Source organism: Carcharodon carcharias, chromosome 12 (genome assembly GCF_017639515.1).
Source record: "Carcharodon carcharias isolate sCarCar2 chromosome 12, sCarCar2.pri, whole genome shotgun sequence".
Classification (NCBI taxonomy): domain Eukaryota; kingdom Metazoa; phylum Chordata; class Chondrichthyes; order Lamniformes; family Lamnidae; genus Carcharodon; species Carcharodon carcharias.
This window is the reverse complement of record NC_054478.1, coordinates 124,255,983-124,271,886: the sequence shown is the minus strand read 5'-3', so window position 1 is coordinate 124,271,886 and position 15,904 is coordinate 124,255,983. Positions and strand designations below refer to the sequence as shown.

The following is a 15,904-nucleotide window of genomic DNA, read 5'->3' as shown; positions in this document are numbered from 1 at the left end:
GAACAAAGAGGTGTTGAAAGTGGTGATATTATCTAAAAGAATATGCTAATTAAGAGTGGATAGCAGGACAAGCAAGGTACAGATAGCCCTAGTGGGGGTGGGGTGAAATAAGACTAAAAGGGCATAAAAAGTATAGATAAATGATGGGTGGAATACATTTAAAAATAATAGAAATAGGTGGGAAAAGAAATCTATATAAATTATTGGAAAAAACAAAAAGGAGGGGGAAGAAACGGAAAGGGGGTGGGGATGGAGGAGGGAGTTCAAGATCTAAAATTGTTGAACTCAATATTCAGTCCAGAAGGCTGTAAAGTGCCTAGTTGGAAGACGAGGTGCTGTTCCTCCAGTTTGTGTTGTTCTGCAAAGCAGTCACCCAGTCTGCGTTTGGTCTCTCCAATGTAGAGGAAACCGCATTGGGAGCAACGAATGCAGTAGACTAAGTGGAGGGAAGTGCAAGTGAAATGCTGCTTCACTTGAAAGGAGTGTTTGGGCCCTTGGACGGTGAGGAGAGAGGAAGTGAAGGGGCAGGTGTTGCATAACTTGCGTTCGCATGGGGAGGTGCCGTAGGTAGGGGTTGAGGACTAGGGGGTGATGGAGGAGTGGACCAGGGTGTCACGGAGGGAACGATCCCTACAGAATGCTACCAGGGTGGGGTGAAGGGAAGATGTGTTTGGTGGTGGCATCATGCTGGAGTTGGCGGAAATGGCGGAGGATGATCCTTTGAATGCGGAGGCTGGTGGGGTGATAAGTGAGGACAAGGGGGACCCTATCATGTTTCTGGGAGGTAGGAGAAGGCGTGAGGGCGGATGCACGGGAGATGGGCCGGACATGGTTGAGGGCCCTGTCAACTACCGTGGGTTGAAAACCTCGGTTAAGGAAGGAGGATGTCAGAGGAACTGTTTTTGAAGGTAGCATAATCAGAACTGATGCGACGGAGGCGAAGGAACTGAGAGAATGGGATGGAGTCCTTATAGGAAGCGGGGTGTGAGGATCTGTAGCCGAGATAGTTGTGGGAGTCGGTAGGCTTGTAATGGATATTGGTGGACAGTCTAGCACCAGAAATTGAGACAGAGGGGTCAAGGAAGGGAAGGGAAGTGTCAGAGATGGACCATGTGAAAATGATGGAGGGGTGGAGATTGCAAGCAAAATTAATATTAAAATTAAGGGCCTGTCTCTTTATGGGGTATGTGGAACATTCCTTGTTCCAGTCCTACTCCGGCCCCCTCCCACAACTCTTTCTCCGGTACATTGATGATGATTACTTTGGTGCTGCTTCATGCTCTCGTCGGGACCTGGAAAAATTTATTAATTTTGCTTGCAATTTCCACCCCTCCATCATTTTCACATGGTCCATGTCTAACACTTCCCTTCCCTTCCTTGACCTCTCTGTCTCAATTTCTGCTGAAAGACTGTCCACCAATATCCATTACAAGCCTACCGACTCCTACAGCTACCTCAACTACAGCTCCTCGCACCCCGCTTCCTGTAAGGACTCCATCCCATTCTCTCAGTTCCTTCGCCTCCATTGCATCTGTTCTGATGATGCTACCTTCAAAAACAGTTCCTCTGACATGTCCTCCTTCCTTAACCGAGGTTTTCCACCCACGGTAGTTGGCAGGGTCCTCAACTGTGTCCGGTCCTTCTCCCGCACATCCACCTTCAAGCCTTCTCCTCCCTCCCAGAAACATGATAGGGTCCCCCTTGTCCCCACTTATCACTCCACTAGCCTCTGCATTCAAAGGATCATCCTCTGCTATTTCCGCCAACTCCAGCATGATGCCCCCACCAAACACATCCCCCGGTGGCATTCTGTAGGGATCGTTCCCTCCATGACACCCTGGTCCACTCCTCCATCACCCCCTAGTCCTCAACCCCCTCCTACGGTACGTCCCCATGCGAACGCAAGTTATGCAACACCTGCCCCTTCACTTCCTCTCTCCTCACCGTCCAAGGGCCCAAACACTCCTTTCAAGTGAAGCAACATTTCACTTGCACTTCCCTCCACTTAGTCTACTGCATTCGTTGCTCCCAATGCGGTTTCCTCTACATTGGAGAGACCAAACGCAGACTGGGTGACTGCTTTGCAGAACACCTTTGGTCTGTCCGCAAGCATCACCCAGACCTCCCTGCTCTCTTGCCCACATGTCTGTCCTTGGCTTGCTGCATTGTTCCAGTGAAGCTTAACGCAAACTGGAGGAACAGCACCTCGTCTTCCGACTAGGCACTTTACAGCCTTCCGGACTGAATATTGAGTTCAACAATTTTAGATCTTGAACTCCCTCCTCCATCCCCACCCCCTTTCCGTTTCTTCCCCTCCTTTTTGTTTTTTCCAATAATTTATATAGATTTTTCTTTTCCTACCTATTTCTATTATTTTTAAATGTATTCCACCCATCATTTATCTATAACTTTTATGCCCTTTTAGTCTTATTTCACCCCACCCCCACTAGAGCTATCTGTACCTTGCTTGTGCTGCTATCCACTCTTAATTAGCACATTCTTTTAGACAATATCAACACTTTCAACACCTCTTTGTTCTTTTGTCTGTGACATCTTTTCTCCTCCTATCACTGCTTGCTTGTCCCAATAACCACCTCCCCCCCCACCCCCCTTAAACCAACTTATATTTCATCCCTCTCCTAATTTTACTTAGTTCTGTTGAAGGGTCATGAGGACTCGAAATGTCAACTGTACTCTTCTCTGCCGATGCTGCCAGACCTGCTGAGTTTTTCCAGCTATTTCTGTTTCTGTTTTTGTTTTGGATAACCATTTGATTGCCATGTTTCATAAGTAATTACTTACATCACAACCTATTACCTTACTAGGACCTTTCCATTCTCTTTGACCCTCTTTTTTAAAGTATGCTAAATTTCCTGAATTGAACTTTGTCTCAGAAGGTTTTACACGATACCTCACTGCTCTCCAAATTTTCTCCAAGACCTCAGCCTTGTTGAAAACCTATCTCCCTGTATGTAATGTATTCAAATGTGCAGAAAGATTTGAAGTAACTCTATCGCAAGAAAACTGTCATACAGAAAAGAAGGAAATTTGGGATTTTACTCGGACTAATTGACAGAGACCGTACTCTCCCACCAAATTCTTTTGATTGTCAACTTGCAGTCTGGTTTGATCAGCTAAACTTTTATGCAGCATTTTGTTGATCAATGCATGATTCTTTCACAAAGATCATTGCTGAAAGGGCTTTCAGCTGCAGTATTGATGACCATGATGCTTATTTTTTTACTCATGTCGCTGAACTTGTCATTTACAAATTTTGACTAGTTATCAAGTTAGAAACTTCACTGGTGCCCTAAATCTGGTCCAGAATTTCTCCATGTTGTTGCCTATAATAACACTTCTGAATTTCCAATTGTAGAAAGACTGCCAGGTCTATAAAAAGAATGAAAGCATTTCTGGCTTTGTCATACCTTTATATCCATGGCACCTACCTCATTAATGTCACATGCTAATGGAAGGCTTCCAATTGGAAATGGCAGCATCTTCTAATACCTTCTGCAGATTTCATACTTTTCACTAATATTTTGTAATAACCCTCAAGTTCACCCTCAACTATACCTGCATGTTTTAGCAGGATTTTTAAATTGTCTGTGCAACTGAGACAATTTTTTTCTCCTCCTCTCATCACCTAATGCCACTAATAATTACCTAATACTGCCGAGAGTTTTGTTAAGGGGATACAATAATGTCCTGACTGGGTAAACTCCAGATCCACTGTCTTTCCAAAAAATTAATTGCCTTATCCTGCTTCTTGTAAAGTTTAATTTGTGCTTTTTTCAAAGATAATTTGCTCAACAGCATAGATATCTCTGTAGAGACTATATCATTACTTTAACCAGCTATTTTGTATGGAATTACAGCTCTTTTTAATGACCTTGATGTAATTTAAATCTTTCTGCACATTTGAATACATTACATACAGGGAGATGTGTTGTCATCACCAAACCTAAAGCAGTAGCACTTGTATATTGCTTAACCATGTGTAGTTTAACCAATCCATCCCACACACTGTTGAAGTACAAGCAGTATCTTGAACAGTTAAAGAAGTCTGCAGCTAATGCATTAATCACAGGACTACTCCTTGTGACCAGTATGATATGCTTGGATTCCTCATTATCATCTTCATCATCCTCAAAATTCTCTTTGTTACTGTGTCATTTTGAAAATCTTGCCTCTTTGCTTTGGGCAGTTTATTCAATTATGGTACACCAGATCACACCTGAAGCACCTATTATTAACTGTTCATGGGATTCATTTGCCCATTATTTTTCCAATTTTGTCTGCTGCTGTAATAGTCAGATTTCCTAAAGCTGCTTCATGCCAACTCTGCCAATGTTTAATCCTTCCAACTCAATAGCCTGCTCCCGCTTTCTCCCCATATCCTTTGATCCATTTCGCCCCAAGAGCTATATCTAATTCCTTCTTGAAAGCATACAATGTTTTGGTCTGAACTACTTTCTGCGGTAACGAATTCCACAGGCTCATCTGGGTGAAGAAATTTCTCCTCACCTCAGTCCTAAATGGTCTACCCTATATCCTCAGACTGTGACCCCTGGTTCTGGTCTCCCCCACCATTGGGAACATCCTTCCTGCATCTACCCTGTCTAGCCCTGTTACAATTTTATCGGTTTCTATGAGATCCCCTCTCATTCTTCTGAACTCCAGCGAATATAATCCTAATCGTCTCAATCTCTCCTCATATGTCAGTCCCGCCATCCCAGGAATCAGTCGAGTAAACCTTCACTGCACTCCCTCTATAGCAAGTACATTCTTCCTCAGATAAGGAGACCAAAACTGCACACAATATTCCAGGTGTGGTCTCACCAAGGCCCTGTACAATTGCAGCAAGACATCCCTGTTCCTGTACTCGAATCCTCTGGGTATGAAGGCCAACATACCATTTGCTGCCTTTATCACCTACTGCACCTGCATGCTTACCTTCAGCGATTGGTGTACAAGGACACCCAGGTCTCGTTGCACATTCCCCTCTCTCAATTTATAGCCATTCAGATAATCTGGCATCCTGGTTTTGCTACCAAAATGGATAACTTCACATTTATCCACGTTATACTGCATCTGCCATGCGTTTGCCCACTCACTCAGCTTGCTCAAATCACACTGAAGCATCTCTGCATCCTCCTCACAGCTCACCCTCCCATCCAGCTTTGTGTCATCTGCAAATTTAGAGATATTACATTTAGCTCCCTCATCTAAATCATTAATATATATTGTGAATAGCTGAGGTCCCAGCACCGATTTCTGTGGTACCCCACTCGTCATTCGGAAAAAGACCCGTTTATTCCTACTCTTTGTTTCTTGTCTGCCAGTTTTCTAGCCATCTCAATACACTACCCCCAATCCCATGCGCTTTAAGTTTACATGCCAATCTTTCATGTGGGACTTTGTCAAAAGCCTTCTGAAAGTCCAAATAAACCTCATCCACTGGCTCCCCCTCATCAACTCTTTATTAGTTACATCCTCAAAATTCCAGTAGATTTATCAAGCTTGATTTCCCTTTCATAAATCCATGCTGACTCTGTCCGATTCTGCCACTGTTTTCCAAGTGTTCAGCTATTAAATCTTTTATAATGGACTCTAGAATTTTCCCCACTATCGACGTTAGGCTGACTGGTCTATAATTCCCTGTTTTCTCTCTGCCTCCCTTTTTAAATAGTGGGGTTACGTTAGCTACCCTCCAATCCTTAGGAACTGTTCCAGAATCTTTGGAATCTCAGAAGATGACCACCAATGCATCTACTATTTCTGGGGCCACTTCCTTAAGTACTCTGGGATGTAGGTTATCAGGTCCCAGGGATTTATCGGCCTTCAATCCCACCAACTTCCCCAACAGCATTTCCCTGCTAATACTGATTTCTTTCAGTTCCTCCCCCTCTCTAAACCCTGTGTTCCCCAACATTTCTGGTATGTTATTAGTGTCCTCCTTTGTGAAGACAGAACCAAAGTATCTATTTAATTGGTCAGCCATTTCTTTGTTCCCCATTAAAAATTCCCCTATTTCTGACTGTAAGGGTCCTACATTTGTCTTCACCAATCTTTTTTCTCTTTACAAACCTATAGACAGTCAGTCAGTTTTTATGATTGCTGCAAGCTTACTCTTGTAATCTATTTTCCCCTTCTTAATCAATCCCTAGAGTCCTCCTTTGCTGAATTCTAAACTGCTCCCAAACCTCAGGTCTGTTGTTTTTTCTGGCCAATTTGTATGACTCTTCCTTGCATCTCATACTATCTCTAATTTCCCTCGTAAGCCATGGTTTGGCCACCTTTCCTGTTTCACTTTTGCACCAGACAGGAATAAACAATTGTTCCAGTTTACCCATGCGCTCTTTGAATGTTTGCCATTGCCTATCCACCATCATCGCTTTAAGTAACATTTCCCAATCCATCATAGCTAACTCGCGCCTCATACCATCGTAGTTTCCTTTATTAAGATTCAGGACCCAAGTCTCAGAATCAACTGCGTCACTTTCCATCTTGATGAAGAATTCTATCATATTATGGTTGCTCATCCCCAAGGGACCTCGCACAACTAGATTTTCAATTCTTTTCTCATTACACAATACCCAGTTGAGGATGGCCTGTTCTCTCACTGGTTCCTCAATGTATTGGTCCAGAAAAACATCCTGTATATACTCCAGGAATTCCTCCTCTACAATATTGTTACTTATTTGACTTGCTCAATCTATATGCAGATTAAAGTCACCCATAATTACAGATGTTCCTTTTTGCATGCGTCTCTAATTTCCTGTTTAATGCCATTCCCAACATCACCACTACAGTTTGGGGGTCTATATACAACCCCCACTAATGTTTTTTGCCCCTTAATGTTTCTCAGCTCTACCCATACAGCTTCCACATCATCGGAGCTAATATCTTTCCTCACTATTGCTTTATTTTCCTCTTTAACCAGCAATGCAACTCCACCGCCTTTTTTTTGTCTGTCCTTCCTAAATACTGAATATCCCTGGATGTTCAGTTCCCATCCCTGGTCACCCTGTAGCCATGTCTCCGTAATCCCGACTATCTCATACCTGTTTACATCTATTTATGCAGTTAATTCATCCACTTTATTGCGGATGTCCTCGCGTTAAGGTACAGAGCATAAAGGCTTGTCTTTTTAACATTACCTGTCCTGTTCCCACTATTTTTCACTGAGGCCAGGTTTGATTCTTGCCCTTGATTTCTCTGACTATCGCTTTACTTATTCTGCTTTCTGTCTTTTGTTCTTGTCTTTGACTCCCCTTCCTCTGACTCCTTACATAGGTTTCCATCCCACTGCCGTTTTAGTTTAAACCCACCCCAACGACTCTAGCAAATGGTCCCCCTCAGACATCAGTCCCGGTCCTGCCCACATGTAACCCGTCCAATTTGTACCAGTCCCAATTCCCCAGGAATCTGAAACCCTCCCCTTTACACCATCTCTTCAGCCATGTATTCATCCAAAATAACTTGCTATTTCTACTCTGACTGGCACATGGCACTGGTAGTAATCCTGAGATCACTACCTTTGAGGTCCTACTTTTCAACTTACTTCCTAACTCCCTATATTCTGTTTTTAGGACCTCATCACTTTTTTTTCCTATGTCGTTTGTACCAATGTGTACCACGACCACTGGCTGTTCACCCTCCCCCTTCAGAATGTTCTGTAGCTGCTCTGAGACATCCTTGACCCTAGCACCAGGGAGGCAACATACCATCCTGGAGTCTCGTTTGCAGCCACAGAAACGCCTATCTATTCCCCATACAATTGAATCCCCTATCACCATTGCATTCTCACACTTTTTACTCCTCCCCTGTGCAGCAGAGCCAACTGTGGTGCAACGAACTTGCTTGTTGCTGCTTTCTTCTGAGAGGCCATCTCCCCCCACCCCCCCGCAACAGTATCTGTTTTGCAGGGAAATAGCCATAGGAGATTCCTGCACTGTCTACCTAGACCTCTTGCTTTGCCTGGTGACCACCCATTCCCTTCCTGCCGGTGGACTCTTAGCCTGCGGTGTGACCACCTCTCTATATGTGCTTTCCACGATACTCTCTGCCTTGCGGATGCCCCACAGTGTCCCTAGCCACCACTCCAGCTCCAAAACCTGGGCTTCCAGGAGCTGCAGATGTAGATACTTCCCGCACACATGCTGGCCCTGGGCACTGGAAATGTGTCTGGCTTCCCACATTGAGCAGGAGGAGCACACCACGCCTTTGAGCTCTCTTGCCATGACTTACCCCTTAAAATAAAACTAAACCTTTTGGAAGATACTTAATATCAGTTACTCTCGGGCCCTTCTTCCCTGCTCCGCGTTGTTACAGAATATAGCCTCTACAAATGATGAACCACAAAATAAGACCTTAAAAACTATAAGCAATAAGAGTAGTAAATGCTTACCCGGCAATACTCTCAGTACTCAAAGGATCACCTCGTTCCCTCCTCACCAAACACCCTCAGTCACCCCTGCTCTGCCAGCTTCTCTTCAACTCCCGACTCCTCTCGCACTCCTTTTCAATTCCCAACTCCTCTTGCGCACCTCTTTGACTCCCGGCCCCCCTCGCGCTCCTCTTAGACCCCCGGCCCCCCTCGCGCTCCTCTTAGACCCCCGGCCCCCCTCGCGCTCCTCTTAGACTCCCGGCCCCCCTCGCGCTCCTCTTAGACTCCCGGCCCCCCTCGCGCTCCTCTTAGACTCCCGGCCCCCCTCGCGCTCCTCTTAGACTCCCGGCCCCCCTCGCGCTCCTCTTAGACTCCCGGCCCCCCTCGCGCTCCTCTTAGACTCCCGGCCCCCCTCGCGCTCCTCTTAGACTCCCGGCCCCCCTCGCGCTCCTCTTAGACTCCCGGCCCCCCTCGCGCTCCTCTTAGACTCCCGGCCCCCCTCGCGCTCCTCTTAGACTCCCGGCCCCCCTCGCGCTCCTCTTAGACTCCCGGCCCCCCTCGCGCTCCTCTTCGACTCCCGGCCCCCCTCGCGCTCCTCTTCGACTCCCGGCCCCCCTCGCGCTCCTCTTCGACTCCCGGCCCCCCTCGCGCTCCTCTTCGACTCCCGGCCCCCCTCGCGCTCCTCTTCGACTCCCGGCCCCCCTCGCGCTCCTCTTCGACTCCCGGCCCCCCTCGCGCTCCTCTTCGACTCCCGGCCCCCCTCGCGCTCCTCTTCGACTCCCGGCCCCCCTCGCGCTCCTCTTCGACTCCCGGCCCCCCTCGCGCTCCTCTTCGACTCCCGGCCCCCCTCGCGCTCCTCTTCGACTCCCGGCCCCCCTCGCGCTCCTCTTCGACTCCCGGCCCCCCTCGCGCTCCTCTTCGACTCCCGGCCCCCCTCGCGCTCCTCTTCGACTCCCGGCCCCCCTCGCGCTCCTCTTCGACTCCCGGCCCCCCTCGCGCTCCTCTTCGACTCCCGGCCCCCCTCGCGCTCCTCTTCGACTCCCGGCCCCCCTCGCGCTCCTCTTCGACTCCCGGCCCCCCTCGCGCTCCTCTTCGCCTCCCGGCCCCCCTCGCGCTCCTCTTCGCCTCCCGGCCCCCCTCGCGCTCCTCTTCGCCTCCCGGCCCCCGTCGCGCTCCTCTTCGCCTCCCGGCCCCCGTCGCGCTCCTCTTCGCCTCCCGGCCCCCCTCGCGCTCCTCTTCGCCTCCCGGCCCCCCTCGCGCTCCTCTTCGCCTCCCGGCCCCCCTCGCGCTCCTCTTCGCCTCCCGGCCCCCCTCGCGCTCCTCTTCGACTCCCGGCTCCCCTCGCGCTCCTCTTCGACTCCCGGCTCCCCTCGCGCTCCTCTTCGACTCCCGGCTCCCCTCGCGCTCCTCTTCGACTCCCGGCTCCCCTCGCGCTCCTCTTCGACTCCCGGCTCCCCTCGCGCTCCTCTTCGACTCCCGGCTCCCCTCGTGCTCCTCTTCGACTCCCGGCTCCCCTCGCGCTCCTCTTCGACTCCCGGCTCCCCTCGCGCTCCTCTTCGACTCCCGGCTCCCCTCGCGCTCCTCTTCGACTCCCGGCTCCCCTCGCGCTCCTCTTCGACTCCCGGCTCCCCTCGCGCTCCTCTTCGACTCCCGGCTCCCCTCGCGCTCCTCTTCGACTCCCGGCTCCCCTCGCGCTCCTCTTCGACTCCCGGCTCCCCTCGCGCTCCTCTTCGACTCCCGGCTCCCCTCGCGCTCCTCTTCGACTCCCGGCTCCCCTCGCGCTCCTCTTCGACTCCCGGCTCCCCTCGCGCTCCTCTTCGACTCCCGGCTCCCCTCGCGCTCCTCTTCGACTCCCGGCTCCCCTCGCGCTCCTCTTCGACTCCCGGCTCCCCTCGCGCTCCTCTTCGACTCCCGGCTCCCCTCGCGCTCCTCTTCGACTCCCTCGCGTAATCTCTCCATTCTTCCATGAGTGCTAAAGGGAGCTATTTTTCCAATAATGTTTTTAAGGAAGCCAGCATCTGATCCAATATCCTCTGTTCCAAGAACCAGACACCAGCTAGAACCAGTTCCCTGTTCATGTGAGATACCTTGGCACAATCCAGTATTTTAAATGCTAGTACTAATCCAGGGTTATGATACTGGATAGACAGAAAGACAAATGTGTGTGTTAGATTGAGACTAGAAGTTCAGGAATCAAAAGGATTGCTGAGTAGAGTTCGAGAAAGATAGCCAAGTGAGAATATTGGAAACAAAGACCTAACAACCTTGTCCTGGCAACAATTGAAGAAAATATTGAGGGTAAAAACAGAAGAGATAGAAGAAAAATCAGATAGGTGGATGATATTGACTTAAAGCTTCCCACTTTAAGAAAGCCAGAAAAGAAATAAGATGATGCCAACGGCCCCACTAAGGCTATGGTGACAACAAGCAACCAAACAAACTGATCCCGGGATCCCCAAATTTGAATTTCATCGGCCTTTATATAATCTGTTAAAGTCCATGATATATTATTTCATGGAATGACCATCTGTTTTGCAAAATCTATCAAAGGCTGACCATGCCTCATAGGCATTTAAAAGATCATCTTTCTTGTGGATTTCATCCAAGAACTCTAAAATGTCCTGATCTTCCTTTCTGTCCAACTGACAGGCATTCATCTCTCAAAATGCTTTACTTCTGATTTTACTTTTTGTGGAAAGCAACAATGCCAAGGCCATACCTTGTTTTCTCTTTGGTAGGGATGTAACCCACGTCCACATATCCACTTCATTCTTCCAGTGGTCATATGGTTCAGGCTCTGAGAATATTGAGAGGTAATCATACCCTAATGATTTACATTTGTTTTCTGCCACTTTCCAATGCAGTCACTAGGATTTTAGCTTTTTTTGTCGAAAAAGATTTTCTTAGTTTTCATCCTTCACCTTTAAGCAACCACTCTCTGGTACCATGTTATATCCCAGAAAGCCAAGTGGTGAAAGACAGAACTGGAGCCAATCTTTACACACTTTTGTAAACATTTATTTACGGAGATGAATATTACAAGCATTCACCTCCTAATCCAATAATCAGTTTGCATGTTCCTATGCATAGGGTGCAAGTGAATCCCCAATTAATGCCCACCAGCTACATATAAAATACACAATTAATATAAATTGCAATTGTATACCATTGTTCGTGACCTCAGGATATCCCAAGGCACTTTTTAATCAATGAAGTACATTTGAAGTGTAGTCACAGTTGTAATGTAGAAAACCCAACAACAGTGAGATAAAAGAACAGATTTTGTGTTTTAGGGCTGTTGGTTCAGGGATAAATATTGGGCAGGACACCTTGGAGAAGTCCCCTGTCCTTTTCCAAGTAGTGCAGTGGAATTCTTAGCAACCACATGAGTGGCCCTCAGCACTGCTCTGTACTGTCAGCTTGGATTACATGCTGAAGTATCTGGAAAGGGACTTGAATTCATAACCTTCTGACTGAGAAGTGAGTTACTACTTACTGAGCCAAGGCTGAAAATTTGAAATTTGGATACTATGCTAGCAACAGGCTATGCCTGGAAGGCTGGTCAATTGATCTTGATGACAGTGTTGTAAAATATAATTGGTTTGCTTTTGCTGATGTTGTATTTCCTTGATTCCAGACCAAAGCAGCTGCATGAAATTCCTCAGTTCTTCTGTCCAGATAAAAATAAGGTGAACTTTATCCCAAAAAGTGGCTCTGCTTTTTGTCTGGTCAGTATCCTGAAGCCGCTCCTGCCCACGCAAGATCTTACACTGAAGGGCTCCAATCATGGCCTCATTGTCCCTGCAGCAGTCATACCCACAGTATCGCTGGCACAACCTATCCCTCTGCCAACGCATATGGAGCAAGATAGAATTTCAAGAGGAACCTGCATGGGCCACCTGCAGGCTTCGGTACACCAGCAGTCAGCACAGACAGACGAGTTGGAGAAGTGAACCAGTGAAGCAGGCCTTCGCTGGGGAGACCTACAGCAACATCGCATACCTGCAGCTCTACAACTTGGCAATAAGGTTTCAGGCCCAGGGTACAGGCAAAAGGGGGCTTGTGGCGGGGGGGAGGGGGGATTTTCCAATCAACCCAGCAGCAACAATTAAAGAAATGCCTTCCTCAAGCAGGATGTCGACTTTTTCACAATGGGAAGTGATTCTGCTATGGTGCATGGCGATTGGCATACTGTATTTTAAGTGTGTATGGATTGTTCCCCAATACAGGCACATGGACTAAGGACTAATCTGTGGAAGAGCACAAACTTGAACAAGGTGATTGGACAAAACTTTACTTGAAAGGACTACAGCTGTCATTATTTTCCCCCTCCTCTGTGGAGCCTTATCTTTTAATGGTTCCTGTTCTGTTTACATTTAAATAAAGATTATATATATATATTATATATAAGGTTAACATTTCCAAGTTAATCGAAGGCAAATGAAAGCCTGCTTTACACTAGTGCAACACTTGAGTGCTACAGTAGTTCTGTTCTCAGGAAATTTTCCTCATTTCGTTTGTGCTCATGTATATTTGCTGTATCATTGGCCAATTTCACATGAGAAGACATAACCAGGTAAAGTGGAGATTTCCAAAACTGGTCGCCCCACTGTAGAATATTGCTCTTTTGACCATGTTATTACATGTACTGGAAGTGGTAGCCACACAAGTGAGTGAAACAGTATTAAAACTTTTCACTGTCAGCCCCTTGACTCTTTCTCATCCTCCAGTGACTGACTGACCATTTACACACTAGTGCAAATTGAGCTTGTGGGCCAGTATTACTATGTAGTATTTTGCCTGTCTCCACTGCCTTTAATGGCCCTCTTTGGTATGCTTACTTCTGATTGAGACTGCTTGATTTTATAGAAGCAAAATACTGCAGATGCTGGAAATCTGAAACAAAAACAAAAATTGCTGGAAAATCTCAGCAGGTCTGACAGCATCAGTGGTGAGAAAGATGGAGTTAACGTTTCAAGTTTGTATGACCCTTCTTCAGAACTAAAAAGTTCGGAAGAAGAGTCATACGGACTAGAGATGTTAACTCTGTCTTTCTCACCACTGATGCTGTCAGACCTGCTGAGTTTTTCCAGGAAGTTTTGTTTTTGTTGCTCGATTTTATACCTGCCTAAGATCTGGTGAATTCTAACAAATCATAATGTTTTTTAGTTTTAGTATTTATGCACAATTTTATGACTAAATGTTGAAAATTTAAGGTGGTTGTTTTTTGTTGCAATTGGCTGTGAACGAACACTCCTGGGATTTTAAAGTACACAATATATCCTTGGAGTATTGAGAAAGCCTTTGCAGCTTTTCAAAATTTGTAGTTTTATAAAGTCCGTTTCTACCTTCTGCTCCCCACTTTCCACCACCTTTATTTCAAGTGTTGAAGTATACTCAGACTGTGGAAAAGCTCATCAGTTTCACTATTCATTGAACAAATCAGTATTTTTTGTGTTGTAGTTTTGAAATTACTCATTGTGTATAAAGGTTAAGAAATGTGGGAAATCTAACCCAGACTGCGAGAAGTTCACCCTCACTCTTGCCTCCCTAGCAATCACATGTTCCTTAGCTGTTTCTTATTGAGATGATTAGAACATTCGGGGCTCAACTTAGGTTATCTGGGTTGATAGTTTTCCAGGTAAGTGCAAATGCAATTGAGGTACAGATCAACTATGATCTAATTAAATGGCAGAACAGTCATGACTGAACGACCAATTCCTGTTCCTAAAAGCTTTGGTGAGGATCATTTTTTGTAAATGTAAGTTCGCATGTTGTTTGATTAAAAACACTTCCTACTTCCGTTATTAGGAAGAAGGGGTCGGCACTGTTATCAATTACTGATTTCTCTCAATTTGTGTTATTTTGTACAAGAATTCTTGGGGTGTGGATTCAGTGAGTCCATGTTATAACAGAAGGTATATGCAATGAGGGACACTTTAACAAGTGTTAGGACAGAGGGTCATTTCTGACCAGGTGCCTCGAGCTAGGATGGTGATAGATGCTGGAATAGGCCCTGCTGTGTCTTCAGACAGCTCTAACGTTGGTCTGGTTCTGGAGGTTTGAGGGGTATGAGTAGCTTTTCCACAGGAAGGAGCCTCATATCTTTTGCTCCCTTTTCAGCTCCAAGGACAGTTTGAACACTAGTAGCTGTGACTGATAAATGGTCACACATGTAGGAACAGGACATGGGCTCTTAGATTGTTCTTCAGAGCTTGCATGCATCTTGTTGGCAAGCATGCAGTGTGTGCAACCTGAGTGTGGGGAGGGGTTCCTTCTGTTCATGCATTCAAGAAGTCTTGGCCTCAATAGCCAAGCACATTTGAGTAAAATAAAAGCAAAATACTGTGGATGCTGAAAATCTGAAATAAAAAATAGAAAATGCTTGGAAAACTCAAGTCTGACAGCAACTGTGAAGAGAGAAACAAGAGTTAACGTTTCAAGTCTCTATGACCCTTCTTCAGAGCTTACAGACTGGAAATGTTAACTCTGTTTCTCTCTCCACAGATGCTGTCAGGCCTGCTGAGTTTTTCCAGCATTTTCTATTTTTATTACATTGCAGTAAACATGTTTTTTTAATATGTTATAAGCATAAAGCCTTAGAGATAACACACAACACATTGTATGAGAAGCCCTTCCTCACATCAATAGAACCTTACATGTGGAATCCCTAATTTGAGATTTACTTTTAGAATGGCATTTGTCATACAGCCTTTCAGGGTGATGGGTCAAGAGTTTGGAGGTTGTCACCTAGATATGGCAATTTGGTTCTAGTGGCCCTAGTAGATCTGCAGCAGAGAGGATTTTTTATCCTGTGAGGATCTGATTCAAAATAAGGGGAGCCTATCATTAGTAAGTAGATTTTTTGAGTATATAAATTGGTGACACGTTGAATTGGGGTGGGAGTTTTACTGTGGAAACAGTAGGGCCTGTTACAGGTTTTTCTTTTGGAGTAATCTTTTGGATTAACTGCCTTGTGAAATCAGCCTTGCACAATAATAGCCCTTGATAATGCTATTTATCTTTAATTAAAAGCTATAAAAAGTTGCTAACAGCACAGGTCACCCAAATAAATGAGCACTGTGCACTGTTAATAGAGGAAGTAGAGCAAGTTAGAAATACTGTCAGCAATCAAATGGACCAAAGTGTTAAATAACCTCAGCCACCTCTTCTCCACTGCCTCTGGTGCCTGGATATCGTTGCTATAGTTTAGTGACCAGAACTGTACCCAGTACTTGGGATGTGTGCTCACCAGTGTCTTGTACTGACTCAGTCACCGATATGGGATTGGCACTCTATCCTTATGCAGTCTCCTGCTTTTAAAAGCTAATAATTAACTACTTCCCAATCCTTGGATTCAATTCCCACTTCTCATTTTTCCTGTAAGACAGTAGCAAAGATGTGACTAATTTCATAAGCCACTTAAGTGCCCTTTTACGTAGCTCATCAGGTCCAGTGCCTTGCCGCCTTTTGACTTCAACACATCTGCTATTTCTATTTCCATGGATAATT

At 46.1% G+C, this 15,904-nt stretch overlaps 1 protein-coding gene across 3 annotated transcripts in view; it reads left to right on the top strand.

The window, feature by feature from the left end:
* fam117bb (family with sequence similarity 117 member Bb) overlaps window positions 1–12,445 on the top strand; it is a 384,430-nt gene extending 371,985 nt beyond the window's left edge. For all 3 annotated transcript variants that reach the window (XM_041200485.1, XM_041200484.1, XM_041200483.1), the window contains one exon: window positions 12,030–12,445. In XM_041200485.1, coding sequence (XP_041056419.1) covers window positions 12,030–12,345 — 316 coding nt within the window. In that variant the 3' untranslated portion in view covers window positions 12,346–12,445. The remainder of the gene's footprint in view (window positions 1–12,029) is intronic.
* Window positions 12,446–15,904: the final 3,459 nt, after the last annotated feature.